Source organism: Physcomitrium patens, chromosome 7 (genome assembly GCF_059467195.1).
Source record: "Physcomitrium patens ecotype Gransden chromosome 7, ASM5946719v1, whole genome shotgun sequence".
Taxonomy (NCBI): Eukaryota; Viridiplantae; Streptophyta; class Bryopsida; order Funariales; family Funariaceae; genus Physcomitrium; species Physcomitrium patens.
The window spans coordinates 16,203,746-16,219,932 of NC_143416.1; the positions used below are offsets into that span (position 1 = coordinate 16,203,746).

General features: G+C 34.7%; 1 protein-coding gene across 2 annotated transcripts; it reads right to left on the reverse strand.

Annotated features, from left to right (window-relative positions):
* Positions 1 to 2,546: 2,546 nt before the first annotated feature.
* On the reverse strand, positions 2,547 to 6,045 carry LOC112285240 (aspartyl protease family protein 2). Of its 2 annotated transcripts, none has more exons than XM_024525940.3 (2): positions 3,233 to 6,045; positions 2,547 to 3,017 (listed from the first exon to the last, which is right to left on the reverse strand). In XM_024525940.3, exon 1 carries the CDS (start codon positions 4,935 to 4,937, stop codon positions 3,276 to 3,278), a length of 1,662 nt encoding a protein of 553 aa, XP_024381708.1. In that variant the 5' UTR covers positions 4,938 to 6,045; the 3' UTR covers positions 2,547 to 3,017; positions 3,233 to 3,275. The 2 variants fall into 2 exon arrangements, with proteins under 2 accessions (XP_024381708.1, XP_024381709.1); XM_024525941.3 differs by having other exon boundaries at positions 2,547 to 3,014; positions 3,233 to 6,040.
* Between the last annotated feature and the right edge of the window lie 10,142 nt (positions 6,046 to 16,187).

Here is a 16,187-nt window from a genome sequence, read left to right on the forward strand (position 1 = left end):
ATAAATTTTTTCATATTAAGAAAAGATTTTTATCCACATTTTTTCTCGCGTCTCCTCCAATTTGCCCATTCAAGGCTCTTCTAATGCAAATCAAGAATATTAACCATGTTATTTGCTTTTTATAATGATTGAATTTAATTTTTATTAGATCCAAGTTCTATTCTTTGTTAACTAACTTGGCTTACAATAATGGCAATTGTCTAAATCTCTAGTGGAGGTGCAATTGCATCCTTCACAATTAACATAGAAGGAGTTGTTAACGCTGCGGTATTGTCTTATTGCTCCATATTAGAGGCTCTACTCTTCCTATTTCCTTGTTGGTTCTTCTTCAACATGGCTTGTGGCTGTGAGCCATCACTTGGTTGTTCCTTTTGGTTTTGAGTTGCATTACTCTCTTGTATCAAGTGGCCGATGGATAGACAATACTTGCATAAAATTGGTAGGTTGTTGTAATCCATTGCAATGTTTTAAACATTTTGAAAGAGTTGATTGAGGGCTCCAATAGTTAAGCAATAGGAGTTATCGTTTGTAAGAGCAATACAAAAAAATTAGTCTATCCCAAATTTGTTATTCCTATTTTGACCTAGCAAAGGACGAAGGCTTTGGACATTGTTGCAAGCACTGCTAACAAGTTCATTTGAAACCAGCTTCAGCGTCACCCATGTTGGCATCTTCATGCCAAGGGATCAACTGCAGTTGAACCCTATCATCCACAACTAGAGGATGTAGGTCCCCCACTATTAGATGTGTGGGATTTGCATGAGCAGTTTCTGCGTTGTTATTTTATTCTTATTTACCACCTAAAAAAAACCATGCCCTAGATCCCTTCCAATGTCTACTTCAATTTTAGCAGTCCTATCCAGTTCTGTAACATCTTTGTTGGAAGTCGTCTCTCCACAAAATATGCAATAACAACACACTTTTCCAGACATTCCATTTCAATTCAACTTTTTGTTTGTGTAACCTAACCTTGATTATTTGGATACTTAACAAGAACCCGATGTTGCTTCTAATTAACCCATCAAGCAGAGTTTCACCTAGCATAGGGTTGAAGGCCGCAAATTTTCCCAGGTTGGCAGCCGCTGCAACCAGCTCCGGCTCCACCCTGTCACGATGTCGCACTCGTCCCAGCCACCTTTTCTCCTCTGAAGCCACTGGCGCCACTGGAGTATGGGCCAACTGCGCCTTGAGAGGCTCTCCGCATACGACGCCATCCTTGTTCACGCGAGCAACACAATAGAGTTACTTCCCTCGAAGTTTCATGATAAAATTACTCCCCTCTTGGGGTCCCTGCTAATCACACCCTAATCACTCTGGTAAAAACCCGAAATTTAAACAGCGTTCCATTCTGTCACGTCAAACATGTAGGACAGTAAGGTTTGGAGCCCGTAAGACCTCCTGCTCACACCCTCCTTCAATTGAGAGCACAATTACTAAGGGCACAACGTGTTTACTAAAACTACGCTCGGGGTTTCTTCGCGCAGTGCGGCCAGTCCCTCCGGAGCGTCATCGTCCCTCGTCAATTCCGTTTTTGTTTCGATGCTTTTTCAACATATCCACCAGTGATGCCTCATCGCTTAAGGTATCATAAATACTGAGTACCAGCAACAGAGCCTACAACCATGTTCAGTATTTATATCTAATGTTACGTAGACATCGTTGCGGCATGTACAAACACACTTTTCAAGTTGATGTGTGCAGTAGCAAGATCATCTTGCTCCAGTGTCTGCCTCGGGATCTGAGCATTTGTTGTTTTCATCTCTGCGTTAATTTGAAGAGATTCAAGGTTCAGCTCGATTACATTTACTAGAACAGGGTTTTCTGACATGCGAGGGAAACCAACAAGATGAGCCAGACCTGCGTGATGAAAACACGGCTTTGAAGAAAGGGGGACTGGCATTGATAGCATCAGTGCACGACTGCGTCTTGGCTGTTGCCGCTTTGAGTATCTGATCATTGTAGACCTCAGACGACCTCATGGGTAGGTTCACTCCAGGACTGAATGGGTATGTTCTTGAGAAACGAGCAGTAATTGTGCGTCAGGAAGTGCGCAGAAGTGCAGCGCTCTGTTGAGCTGGGTGCACAGAATCGGACAGAGCACCTGAGGTTTTTTCAGTTCACGCGTCTGTCAGCCACATGCACCTGCCTTGCCTGCACGCGAGACCACCTGGTTCTCGAGTATTAAGCTTCGTCGTTTTTGAGCCTGGTCATGAAGGTCAGTGGCCTACGCCAACTTGGCCCAAGGCTTACTACGCGTATTAATATCAGCCTAAGATCTGACAGAGCACAGTTTAGCCACGTGAAAGCACTGATATCTGGGGTGTGATTATGTCTACCATGAAGACTTCGACCTCAAGTAAAGTATGTCTACTGGTTCAGTCCATAGGTGGACAAGAACGAGTAGAACAACGAGACGGCAGCTTATCCTCGCCATCACAAATGAGCTTCAAAGGAAATGGCTTCTGCCAAAGCCAGGAGACAGCTGCTGCATTAATGTTGATATCGATGTGATTATGAGAGTCGTAGCATAGATGCGAGGCAAAGAATTAATAAATTCGAGACTACCTTAGTAGTTGGTCATTTATTAGGTGAACTGAGGACATTAAAAGTGGATCGATACAGGCCTTAAATATTCGACTTCCCCTTCTTGACCTTCGAAGTAAATGGCACAGAACCCGAAATTGCCGCTCAGATGTCCTCTACAGTTGTAATCAAGGTAGGTCATGACCTTGAAAGTGGTATGCTACAAACCTCCATCACTAAAAGCAGAAAGACAGCAGAATATTTGTACCAACGTATCCAGCCTTATAATACATGATCATTGACAACTCACCCCAACTAGTCTATCATCCTTCACCCAATTAATTTGGCGTAGCGCCATGAACACAATTTGCAGAGAGCCTGGAGGATTCTGCCTTCGAGGGAGCAACGTGTGTATAGCCCCATCCAAAGACATTGAAGTTCGTGATCTTTAACTCCAGCCCTTCGCAACGTCAACATGAGAAAAAGATCACCTACTGAGCAGATGTAACAAATGTCAATGTTAGACGTCAAACGCAAAGTGTTCGTTGATAATTTTCTTAGACAAACTTGGAACTGACATCGTTCAAAACGCCCAAACTCGAAAGCTACTGTGTGCAATATATAGGAAAATGAAAGGGTTCGTAAAGCACAAGAAAGTGTAAGAATAACATATCCGCAAATTGACATGGAATTATAGTGGTTGACTTACAAGAATGACGACCGCCACTTTGTGACGACCGGCACCGCACCTCCTAAGAATGCGAAGAACACTTGGCAGGAGCGAAGCCAATAAGATTCTCCTCACGGTCGTACTGCACGAAGAAATTCTGTTGCAAGAGATTACCAATGGTGTTGAAACCACCGAGAGGTGACGCAAGGCCAGCCATGGCTAAGCACCGGACGTTTGGAGCGACGTCCACGAAGTAGTTCTCCGCCTCAGGCTGGAAAACTGCTCCATCGTCGAATTCGATGGTGAATGAGGGGAAACTCGGCTGATCGACACCTGTGAGCTCAACGCAAAGGTCCAGACCTTGCACGGACTCAGCTCGTGGGTAGTGCACACCACTGTCAAAGGCGGCAAGAATGTGACTATAAGCTGACGGGAACCAATAAGTGAGTGTGGTGCCGGAGTCGAAAATTGATCCGCCGTTTCCGAGAAGGTCGATTTCCCAAGCAGAATCTGAGATAGGTAACGATTTGCCACCAACCGTGACCTTCTCTATCTGCACGTAGTACAATGTGGGACTTTTCGGGTTGCTGACGATGGGAGTGTACTGCATGTCGTGGATTGTGCTGATAAGCTCGTCGCCGAAGATTAGCGAGGAGCTTACAGACGTGGGATCAAGGTAGTTCACGAGACAATAAGCAAATTTGTTCCCGTATGCGTATCCAACCTGTGAGCCGAACGAGAGGGGGCCTTGTCCTAGCCCGAGAACACCCCCAGCTGCTGCAAAACTCCCTTGGTTGTCACTACCGCAACCAAATGCCACTTTGTCTATTCTCACTCCATCGACTGTGGCGCTCTCGTAGGCAAACACACCTTTGGAGCTCGACGTGTCCGCGTACAGGTACTCGTAAGCACACGCTCCGGGATAACGGAAATCGCACGGGAATCCCTCTGTCGCGGGAATGAGAAGGCAATCGGAGGAAAGACAAGGGACAGGGCTAAAAGTGGAAGAGTTCGATGGCACGTACAGAGGGCTGTCTTGCGCATAGCATTGCCGGCAGGGAGAGCATTGTACCCAGAGGAGGTCTGAGCCTGAATCGACGATGAGGGAGAATTTTTGTGGTGGCGTGCCAAGGAAGAAATCGACGAAGTATTGGCCGGAGCCAAGAGTGGAGCCAGAGACAACCGGCGACTGGAAACCGTAGTCGTGAGAAGGAGGGCCAGCGATAACTGCGGTTATAACTGGAGGGTTCGCAGTATGGTTTTCAACGCCAGATCCTGAAGAGTTGTTCCTGTTCTTCTGATTCCTGAATGCAGCCAGGCGCGTTGCATCTATAACCATGTCCTCCGCCAACGCCTGCAGCTTCGTCTCATACGTTTTCCGAAATGGTGACTCAGCTGAGTTCCGATGCAACATCTTTACCTTGAATCCGCTTTTTGGTGTTTTACTCAAACCTGTAAGCTTTCGACTAAGCCCCTTGCGATCCACAGACTGTTTCAAGAGACCAGCTCTTCTGTTTTCACAACTCTCAGCATTGCACAATCTGGCTTGAATCCGTTCCGTCAATTCTAAGCCCTTATAATCGACTGCGCTAGTAATAGAAGAAGTTGACACTCGATATTCTTCCACTGCCAAGTAGGTCACTAAACCTACAAGAACCAATGCTAGTGCCCTTCTCACAAACGGCATGAAGAACTTCCCAGTCTCGTTTGGATGACCCGACTCCTCTTCATACACAGACTCCATAGCTGGTGCAGCTACTGAATGAACACAACTAGAAAATGATACGATCAATCGAGCCCAACATGAGTACAACTCGAGGCCGTTTGCTGGTATGCTAGTTCAATGTACTTAGAAGTTAGACTCACCATGCCAGTAGAATCCAGGACATTGTAATCCTCCAGGCAGAGGGTACGATGCAGCTACAGTGTCCCCGGGTACGACATGTCGGCACCAGATGGCAGAATACCAGAGCTTAGTCCACTGAGGCCGCCGCCTTCCAGCTCAGTTTCGACCGGCTCGTTCCGCTAGCTCAACATGCCCTATGGAAGCTAGTGAAGTGTTGCACAGCAGGCATAGAACAAGCTCCAGATAGTGACCCGGTGAATTGGACAGCTCACCAGAGTTGCGGAAGTGAAGCATCGTCTACAGGGGTGGTGAGCTGAACTCAGTGACTTCGAGGTACTGCCACTCACACTAATCTGTGAGCTAATTCCAAGTCAGGCACTTGTCTACGGGTCCGGGTGAGAAAAATATATATATATATATATATATATATATAGAAAAGCTTCGCAGACCAGGCCCGCTACCCCGTCCAGCGAATCCCCGAGCAGCCGCTCCGGGCTCGCACTTAGATGCCGCAGCTGGACTTGAGACTGACGTTCCAATCCACAATTATCTCGAGAGGGAGGACGTGAACACTGCCACTGTACAACACCATCTAAGACGTCCCAACCCACCGCACGGCTTGGAAGCAAACCATCAGCACAACCACACCCATATTCATACCAGCAAAACGTCCACAACTAGCTAGCGTTCACACACCCCGACGGACAAAACGCCACCACTCCGACATGAACCCAGCTGACGAGCTCACTGCATGTACAGCCATATTCATGCCAGTGCTTCACGCCCAGCAGCGGAGCCAACGCCAGCGGCTCCTGCTGTCGCGTCCGATGAGCAGTCCAACAGTAACTCCACTTTTTACATCATGGCAAGTTTTCACTCACATCAAGACGGGAGCAGGAGGATGATGTCCATCACCAGCAAGCAGTAGAGCATTTAGTTCCGTTGAGCGATGGTGATGATGCGCGTTACTCCATCAGATTCCACGAACTCTGCAACCTGGTCCGCTCACACTCACACTCTCACGTTGGCAGTCACCACCACCCCACTGGGAAGTAGCCTACCCCCGGCGACTGCAGGGGCTCTGCTACGCTGTGACTACTGGCATGTCCCCCCCCCCGTCGCCGAACCTTCACCTTCACACTCTTGCTGTGCAAGTGCTGCTGCAGCATCACACGGTGGTGAAGTTTCTAGCTCCCCACCCAGTAAAACATAACCTTGTGGAATCCTTGTGTTCCTTTCCAGAGCTTCAGTCTTGTTGGTTCACCATGTCATTTCAAGAGCATGAGCATTTACATATATATATATATATATATCCTCTCACACACACACTCCCAGATATATATATATATATATATATTAGTGTGTGTGTATAGAAATATATATATATATATATATATATATATATTTAACCGTGCAGCATGTTATAAATGCTTGAGAGAGGTGGCAGTGATGAGCAATAATGGAATGCTTACAAGTACTGGGCATAAGAAACAAAGAGGAGATTTTTACTAGTGGCTGAAGGATGCTATCTATCAAGCCAATCATGGTGCATGCGAACCATGTGGTTGTGCTGTAGGACAATGGAAATATTGGGTATGTATTTGGAGCTTAAAACTGGGTTTTAGCTTGTGGGTTTAATGTTTGAGAGTAAACATGAAAATTAATTAGGATGAAAACAAGTTTTGGAGAGGATGAACTTGTTTGATGCATTTTTTTATTTTTCTCTTTTTTCTCGTTTTTGAATGACTTTGTATTGGTTCAGAGTTTTATAAAATGAAGTGCAAGGTGACTCTATGTATGTTATGCATCTGTTGTCTGTATAATATTTTTTCAATACTGTAATACATGGGTTCTGGGGTTATATCTTTAGTTGAGTTTTCATTTTACAACAAGGTTTTTAATTATTGAAATTTCTAGAAGTGACTTCTGAAGTCATATATATATATATATTTATATTTATTTAAAAAAGAATCGTTGAACACTTCAATTACTATTTAGTTTATTGTACACATGCGTTGGTTTTTTCCATAATATAAATTCACTCAACGTTTTAACTTAGAATTTTTTTTAGTCTTTTTAAAAATTTGAATAAAATTTTCACCATGATTAAATATTTTTCAATTTTTTTTTTTTTTCTTGATAAAATTTTACACCACATGTGTGAATTTGTGCATTATGTTAAAACGTCAAATCAGAAAAAGTGAAAAATACACCATCACATTACAAAAATAGGGATTCCTTTTAAAAAGTTCTTTAGAGAAAATGAAATCAAACAATAATGAGATAAATATATTTGAAATCTATAACATCGAGTAAATAAACACTTAACGAACTATTGATCTCTACTTTTCTAATTTTCTGTTTTGTGTATTTAAGTAAATTTACAGAGAGGAAATAATAATAAACTGTAGCAAGTACTTCAGTTTTACATGTTTCAAACATACAAAGATCCATGCATGAAATTCAGACTCAGTTAAAATCAAATGTATATATATATATATATATATATATATATATAATTTTCATATGAAATTGAATGAAAGACATATTATTCCAATCCTATTGGATCTTCAAACCTTTTAAAATTCTATTAGCTGGTATAAAGCATTCTTATTTGCTATCTTGAACCTCTAATGTAGACTAGCAAATACATAGCTTCAAAGTAGAGTCAACCAACAATAATCCCAATATTTAGCTATACAATATCACAATTAAAACCGTCATTTGAATCACAAGTTTGGTGCATGTTTACAATCCCAATAACTCAAACAAAAAACTTCAATGTTTTAAAATAATAATAGTAAATACTAATAATAATACTAATAATAATATTTGAATTCACTCATGCGGAGCCTTCATCTTAAATGAAACTTTAATCTTTGCCTTAGAAACACTTTGTGTTATAAAATTGGATCCAAACCTAATTCACGTTATTTTATAAAATAGTAACCTTGGAGAGCCCCGAAGCGTGAGTACCGTGATGGGAACCGATCCCTGATGTTGTTCCCCTACTAGTGGTGGGTTCCCATGGGTTCCCTCGCGTACCCACGTCCCTGTCAGCTTGACCGTTCCCCGGAAGCTTACTCTGTTCACACTGTTCCACCAGGTTGGTCTTTAGTGCAGGCTTTGAATTAGTGTAGCATCATTTTCTTCCTATCACTTGTTAGACTCTTCATATTGTGTGTTCCTCGAAGGCTTAGTTTTATTAAAAGCAGTTCACCGAATTGAGGTTTATTAGCAAATGGTGGACTCAACAGCAGAGCCTTTAGTAGAAACCTCTGTAGCAGCATGTGACACAAGCTTTGCGTGGTGAGAGTTCATGGTTACTTTCTTTGGATTTTGCAGCGTTGTTGTAGGAATTCTGTTTAACTAGCCACGTCCTTGTTGACTTGAAACTAGAATGTGCAGAGACTGGTAGGCTTTCACGCCAGGAATTCTCTCAAATCTATGGTCAAGGATCCGGTTCATCAACTTCTACGCATTAATTCGCTCTCTCATGTTTGTCCTTCTTCAGCTTTGTTCGATGCCTCCGCCTCAATTTTCATCTTATTGAATTACATTTCTTGCGAGGGTGAAGTTTTAGTAGAGAAACCAGGGTTTGAGGCTGCTGCTGTCCCGAGGATTGATTTCGCAGCTCGTAATACGGGTATGGAGACCAGCATGTGGTCTTGGCCTCCGAGCTCTCATTTGGCTGTAGTTGTGGATGTGGCCAGTGCTGCAGGTTGATCGACAAATTTAGCCAGAGTTTTATGTTATTTGTAAGAGTGTGATTATCTAAAGTAGTGTTAAGGCGCTAATTCAGTTGAATAGTTGTTGATAGTTGTGTCTCGTAATAGAGTGAATGTTGATACAGTTGAAAAATTCAGTTGAAAAAAACGGTGTATGAGAGAAGAAGCACGTTTCATGTGGATCTTACTGATTGCTGATGGGAAATACTGCGCGTTCAGTATAACAGACTGGTAACTAGGTTGCAATTTCAGGGCAGCCTGAGATATAGCTGAGATGCGTCTGTGTTTTGTTTTGTTTTGTTTCCGTTTTCTTTTAGTGAGTTTGCTGTCATGGAGGATAGTGAGAGCAATTCATATTACCAATGAATTGAAAGCTTCAATGAAGACTTCGCTGACGAATTCTAAAACCTTTTTATTCACCTCACACATCAACTTACAAGCATAGAGCCTCTCTTCCTTTCATAGTGACTTCTGCTCCCTACAATTTGAGATGTTATAGATACTGTTGTGTACTACAACGCCTCCACAGTGTCGAACAGGTTAGTTACTGAGACCCTTTGAGTTGTCGAGGGCAAAACAGACAGTTCATATTTTCTGAAGGAGGCATCTGACTTTTGTTTCATCAACTACGGCAACATTAGAATCGTTAGACACGGTCAAAATCTTTACTCTCGTGAATCTAAAGAGTTAGCGAAACCTTTATTGAAGCAGAGCGATATCATGAGATTTATCAGATATTCCTTATGCCAAATTGCTCTACAAGGAAAACAGACCTGATGAAGTCATAAATTTGATTCTATGAAGTCCCTACTCATATAGTTCTCTTCGAAAGAATGTTTCGGTGACCAGATTGATAGAGAAGATCCACAAGCGACTGGAAGCAGTAAAGGTGGTAATCTAAGACGGTATTGTTATGGAGAAGGTTAGCGCAAAAGAATTTCAAGATGCTGAATTTTAACTAAACAACAAGGCGGATTGAGAGAAGAGAGCGTAGGCTGTGAGTAGTGTACCTTGCCACATCAAAGATATTTAGAAATGCAAAACCATGGAGCATGCATCGCAGAGTTGCTAAAATGGTTTCTTTCGGGTTGATAGGAAATGAAAGACCGCCAAGAAAACAGTTGAAACTTGCGAAAATGCAAGTGCCTTGACCGTTGAGGTAGTTGCAAATGGCTATTAAATAGCAGAAATGGTCATCCGGCTTAATTTCGTAGAGACAACTAGCTACAATTGATTCCAGGAATTGTAAAGGACCCGATTTCGTGCGGAAAGTTGACCAGTTGCTTTGTATTTGTTTCAGGATACAATATCGAAGGCGCTTCGCTAGAGGTTAATTTCTAAAGGTTTTTCACATGAAATTAGCAATGAGAGAAATGCGCCACATTGCCTAAGACTGTTCAACACTTCCAAGTTCCCGATTACAACGTGAAGGTACAATAAACCTTTGCAATTTTTTTCTTTTGTTTTTAATTTAGATCGTAAAGTAAATAACTTAGCATAAAGTTTAGACTTATTCATTTTATGCACTGAATTCATTTAACCATTACAAGATTGAGATCGGGATGGCAGCTTCTTCTCAAAGATATTTAAGCATATTAATCTCAAATAGCTTCGTCGGGAAGCCGATTCGTAGATGATTCCAGGTGGACAGGAAACAAAAATGGAGGACAAGAGTCACTAGAACAGGGGCGACTGTTCTGCTTGGAATCATCTGGAAGCACTGGAATCTGGATGATTTCTCGAAACGGATGAAAACTCGAGTCTGGATGTTTGATGTATGAAAAGTGGTGGGTGTTGTAGAGAATCCATGAGCCTTTGTACTTGTAATCATCAAATTTGTTTTGTTTTGTTTTGTTCTTTTTTTTTTTTTTTTTTTTTTTTTTTTCCCACCACATTATCAAACTCAATAATTATAGTATTTTTTGACTTGTATCTTTATTTTATTAATTAATTTATAGATAGATAGATAGAGAGGAATGTTAAATAAATCCAAGTTTTTACTAAAGTGACTCATTCATCCCAACCATTATGGAAAAGAAAAGAAAGAAAAAAAAAAAAAAAAAAAAAAAAAAAACTCCATATTCATTCATCTAATATTGGATTTGCAAACAATGCACACTAACCACATTCACGATGATTACCATATTCTCAATCAAAAGGGGATTGATTCAGTAAAAGCATGGATCTATTTCACATTCTTCTCTCTATATATATAAATATATTTTTTATTTATTTTTCTTTTTATAGAAAATTTTAACTTTGAAAATGTACAATGAATAAAAATCATTTGTTGTATACTTGCAGCCATTATTAATTTGTGGACTTCTTATAAAGTAACTCAAACTTCTCAAATTCTTACTAAGGTTTTTAATGATGTGAATATTTTGGAATTGGGTGGTCCTTAAAGAATCAATTAACTATTGATGTATACACACTAAAAAATTATTTCACTTGATTGGCTATTACACTACAGACTTGTGATACAATAGAAGTAAAATAGTAGTTCATATGAAATAGTCATCCCTCTAAATTTTTACTGCTCAAAAAACTAAAGAAACCTGATTTAAGGAATAAAAACCTTTAAAATTTTGTCATATTGAAATATTTACAATATAACTGAATTTAGCATTATACCAAATTATACCAATTATCCTCCAGTTTTCTTTAGGTGAGTTAAATGAATCCTAAAAAAATATATTCTATGAGGACAAATTTACATTGTATATTTCTTCAATACAAGTGCAAACTAAATATTCTTTATTATCAAAGTTATATAAAGAATATATAATTTTTTAGGACACTAAATATATTTTTTAATCAAAAAGTTAGTATGTATATGTATATATATATATATATATATATATATATATTCTTTTTATTTTTTATTCCTTCTTCCTTGTAATTTTGTACAATTTTATTCTCCACATCACATGCTACAATCATTAGAAATGCAATGTAGATTCACAACTATGTAAGTTTATCTTACAACAAATATTTACATGCAAAAATTAGATAAATTTTTATTTTATATAAGAAATCATTCAGAATTTAAGATTCAATTAAAAAATATAAAAATATCCCAAACTATGATAATATTTTTTAAAATAAATAAAAATAGATTATCTAAATTTTTATTTTTGATATATTTATTTTTAAAATTTTATTTAGAATTTGAATAGATTTTTTGTTTAGGTGATATGAGATTTTGAAAAGAAAAAATTGGTTATTTTCATACTTTAAAAAAAAAAAAAAAAAAAAAAAAAAAAAGGATAGTTGTGAGGTTGAACTTGTTTAAATTATAAATTCAAAATAACAATTTATAGTAGTTCTTTTTATATACAACATTAGATATTTATTTTAAAATAATATGTATTTATACTAGATATAAAATTTATTCATAAAGTTTTCTATGTTAATTCAAGATTTAGAATTTATGATTTAATATTATAAGGATACAATTAAAAACAAATTTTGACAAGACACTTAGAAACTTTGATTACATAGATGTTTTTAGATGTTATGAATTTTATATACTTATTTGCATTGTATTTTTTAAAATGTGCATCATATGAAGTAATAACTTTGAGTCAAAATATCATTAATAAATGGCTTTAAAGTTTGTCATCTTGTTGAACTTATCCTCCTAATATTAAAACTTCTCAAACTGTTAACTCCTTTGTGGTTGCTCACTCTTGCTCCAAACTTGTTATTAATTGCATTTCAAGTTCCTTTCTAGCTAGTTGATTAGTCAAGTTTTTATTGATTTTATTGCATTTATTAGAAATTTTAAAATGAATAAATATAATTCATAAAAAGAAGTTTGAAGAGAATAAGAAAAACAAATTTATATATATATAATGTAGTAAGTATCATAAAAGTATAATTTTAGTGTATTTTAAAGAAAAAATATATTTTTAATTTTTAATTTTTAATTTTTATTATATATTTTTCTTATTATTTTCTATAAATTATAAATAATTTTTATATATATATATATATATATATATATATATTTAATCATTTTTTATTCATATGAATTTATAAAATATTAAGGAAAATTAATGGATTACATTTTTTTTATAAATTATAAGGCATGTTTGCATGTTGTTAAAAGATTGTTTTAATTATATATTTAAGTCTTAGAATGGATTTTTTTAGATAGAGGTCATTTAAGCTTTAGGATTATGATTTAGAATTAATAAGGTTTACATTATACTTATAGATTGAAATTAGATTATTAAATAATTTATAAAAATATTAAATATTGGTTTTAGAAAAATTTAGGATACAAGGTTAGTCTTATATTTATAGATTCAATATATAGAGTAGAAAACTATATATTTTGTAGAGTAATGTAGATAAAAGTGCTTATAATAAATACTCTTAAAAATTCAAAACAAATGTAACTTTTAATTTTTTATAAGTTTTAATAGATTGATATTAGAATAAGTTTTGTTAATTTATCATGATATCTACTTTGGAATTCATGAAGAAAAAATTGTTTATAATTTTGAACTGTTTAAGAAATTTTTGGATGTTAAGATCTTTAAGCATTATCGAATAACATAATAATTATATTAAAGATTTAAAAAAATATTAAACGTGCTAGGTATTTATAGAAATATTTGAAAAGGATCTCAAGTCTATGTTGGAGCATTTGAATTTTAGTCAAAGAAATAAGACTAGTTAAAAAAAAAAAAAAAAAAAAAAAAAAATGTACAGATTTATATAAGAATATTGAATTTGTTACATAGATTTTTTTTTTTTTTTTTTTTTTTTTTTTTAATCTTTTAGTGACTTTCAGAACTTAATAAATTGGGATTTGTTATTTTATTATATAAATTATTTCCAGTATTAAATAAATATTATTTATTAGTAAAATTATAATAAGTGGTAAATATCCTATAATATAAGTAAAAAAAATATTTATATATGGAAATGAATTTATTATAAAAAAACATGAGTAACATAATGCTAAAAGGAGAGCAAGTATCTATCATTTTTTTTTATTGGTATTATGCATCAAATTACAATAAAGGTGTGTTGCTTGCATAACATGCATATTGCACATTGTAATTTAAAGCTTGCAAGTATTTTGGTTCATATCATAGAATCAAAAATTATAAATAATATTTTTTGACAAACTAATTTAAATACAATAGATTTTTAAATGTCAAAGATTGAAGTTAAAAGCAATCCAAAAACTATAAAAGATGATATCATGTATGTTGGTTATTAATACTTGGCTCTTGCAACACTAAAAAATTAATATCAAACAATAACAATGTGTGTCTTTGAAGCAAATGGTTATTCCTTTGCAATAGTATGTTTTAAGATTCTTTCAAAAAAGATCCATTTTATGATGTTCTTACAATGAAAGAAATATTAGAAAAAGTTTAAAAAGGTGAAAGAAAAACTTATTTTTAAATTGTAACGAATTCATTGAGCTTATTCAAGAATGTTGGAGCTTAAATCCTTTGCAATGAACAAAGTTTGCACATGTTTGCAAAAGATTAAATATATGAAAGTATAAGTATTATTCAGAATTAGTGTAGCAAATGTGCTATAATTTGGAGCATTAAAAGATAATTATTATCTAAATATAAAATACCAATAAATACATAATATATTTCTTTTGGTAGAACTTGTATTAAAAATTATAAAAAAGGATATTTTCAACAAATTAGATTGATTGTGTTTTATATTTGTATATACTATTTTAAGAATATATCGATAGTTAGATGCCTTATTACAAGCACAAGTTGATAAAACTAGGTTGAGATATAATTTATGCTTCATTCTTATTATTTTTTTAATTTATGATTGAATTTCTAATTGTACATTGATTTATTTGGGAAAAAAATATTATGTAGAGTACAATGTTAACCACAATTAAGAAAAAAAATGCTAAATACAATGCCTTTATGTTTCACATTGTTTGCTATTGAATTTGAAAGTTATGAAAGCACTTTTAAGAGATTAAGATATTAGGAAAAATCTTTTAAAAAAAAATTAATAAAAGAAAGAGAGTTGGATGGAGATGAAAAAAGTAGTAACTATAAAATTTGAAATATATTGAAACTAAGCGTTAGAACTTAAAAGTTAAAGATTTTTTTTTTTTTTTAGACATATGTTGTTTCTTGTGTATTGATGTGTGTCCAAAAGGTATGTTAAAAGAAAGAACAATTTGAATATGGGCCAATAGTCAAAAAAAAAAAATTAAAAAAGATATAGAATTTATAATAGATACATTAATTTATTAATTTTTGGTATAAGTAGACAAGGATGAAATAATTATAATACACAATAAATTATGAGTCATAGATAGAAGGATTGTTTAAATTAAAATAAAGTGTAAATACACACAAATGTAGAATTTGAATGTAGACATATTTTATGGAATATCAAACATGGTAAGTTACTAAATTATTATCTAAATAAAATTTATTGAAATAATCATAATGATAAAAAAAAATGATCAAGATTTAAAGATGAATGTTTTTTTGATTTTTGTATCATCTAAGTTGTAATTTTTTTTTATAGATATATATTGATTCAAATTTATTATTAAAATTAACCAATATTATATTATGATTAGATTTATATGCATATTAATTGTATTGTTGATATAAAAATTTTAATATTTTTATGGATTTAATTGTGTTTTTTTATTGTTAAAGAGATTATTTTATAACAATCTAAATAATAAAAATTTTAGTGAAATAAGAAGTATTTCTTTTTTTTATCTTCAATTTTTTAAATTTATATTAGTGGTTTTTTAATACCAATTTTTATTTATAAAAATACTAAGTATATTTTTTGTATTAATGAAAAAAATTATAAATTTGATTTTTTCTTCTAAACATGTTATATAGATACAACTTAAAAAAGAATTAGTAGACAAAACATTTCATATGCAACATGACAAAGATATTTGAAAGAAGTTTTAAAATCCTATTATAATTACATAAAAAGCCAAAGTTTATTTTCAAAATTACTACATTATTAAAATTTTATTTTAAAGATTTTTAAATTTTTATTATACTACCCAAAAAAATATAGTATATCACTTCTTTGAAAATATTTAATTTAACAGTTGTAAAATTTTAAAATTATTATCTCAATCAATAAAAAGTTTTTTTTTCTTTAAAAAAATCTTAATACTAGTGAATGCTTAAGCTTAACATTATTGCTAGATAATATTGGCAAACTTACATCTTTGATTTTTTTTTTATTCAAGTCATTATCTATGCTTAATGTCATTGCCAAATGAATTAAGCAATATTCTATCTTTTACTACATTTAGATTAAATAGATGCTCAAGCTTCACATCATTACTAAGTAAATTGAGCAATCTCATACCTTTGACTTCTTTTGATATAAATCATTGCTCAAGACTAACATCATTGCCAAATAAATT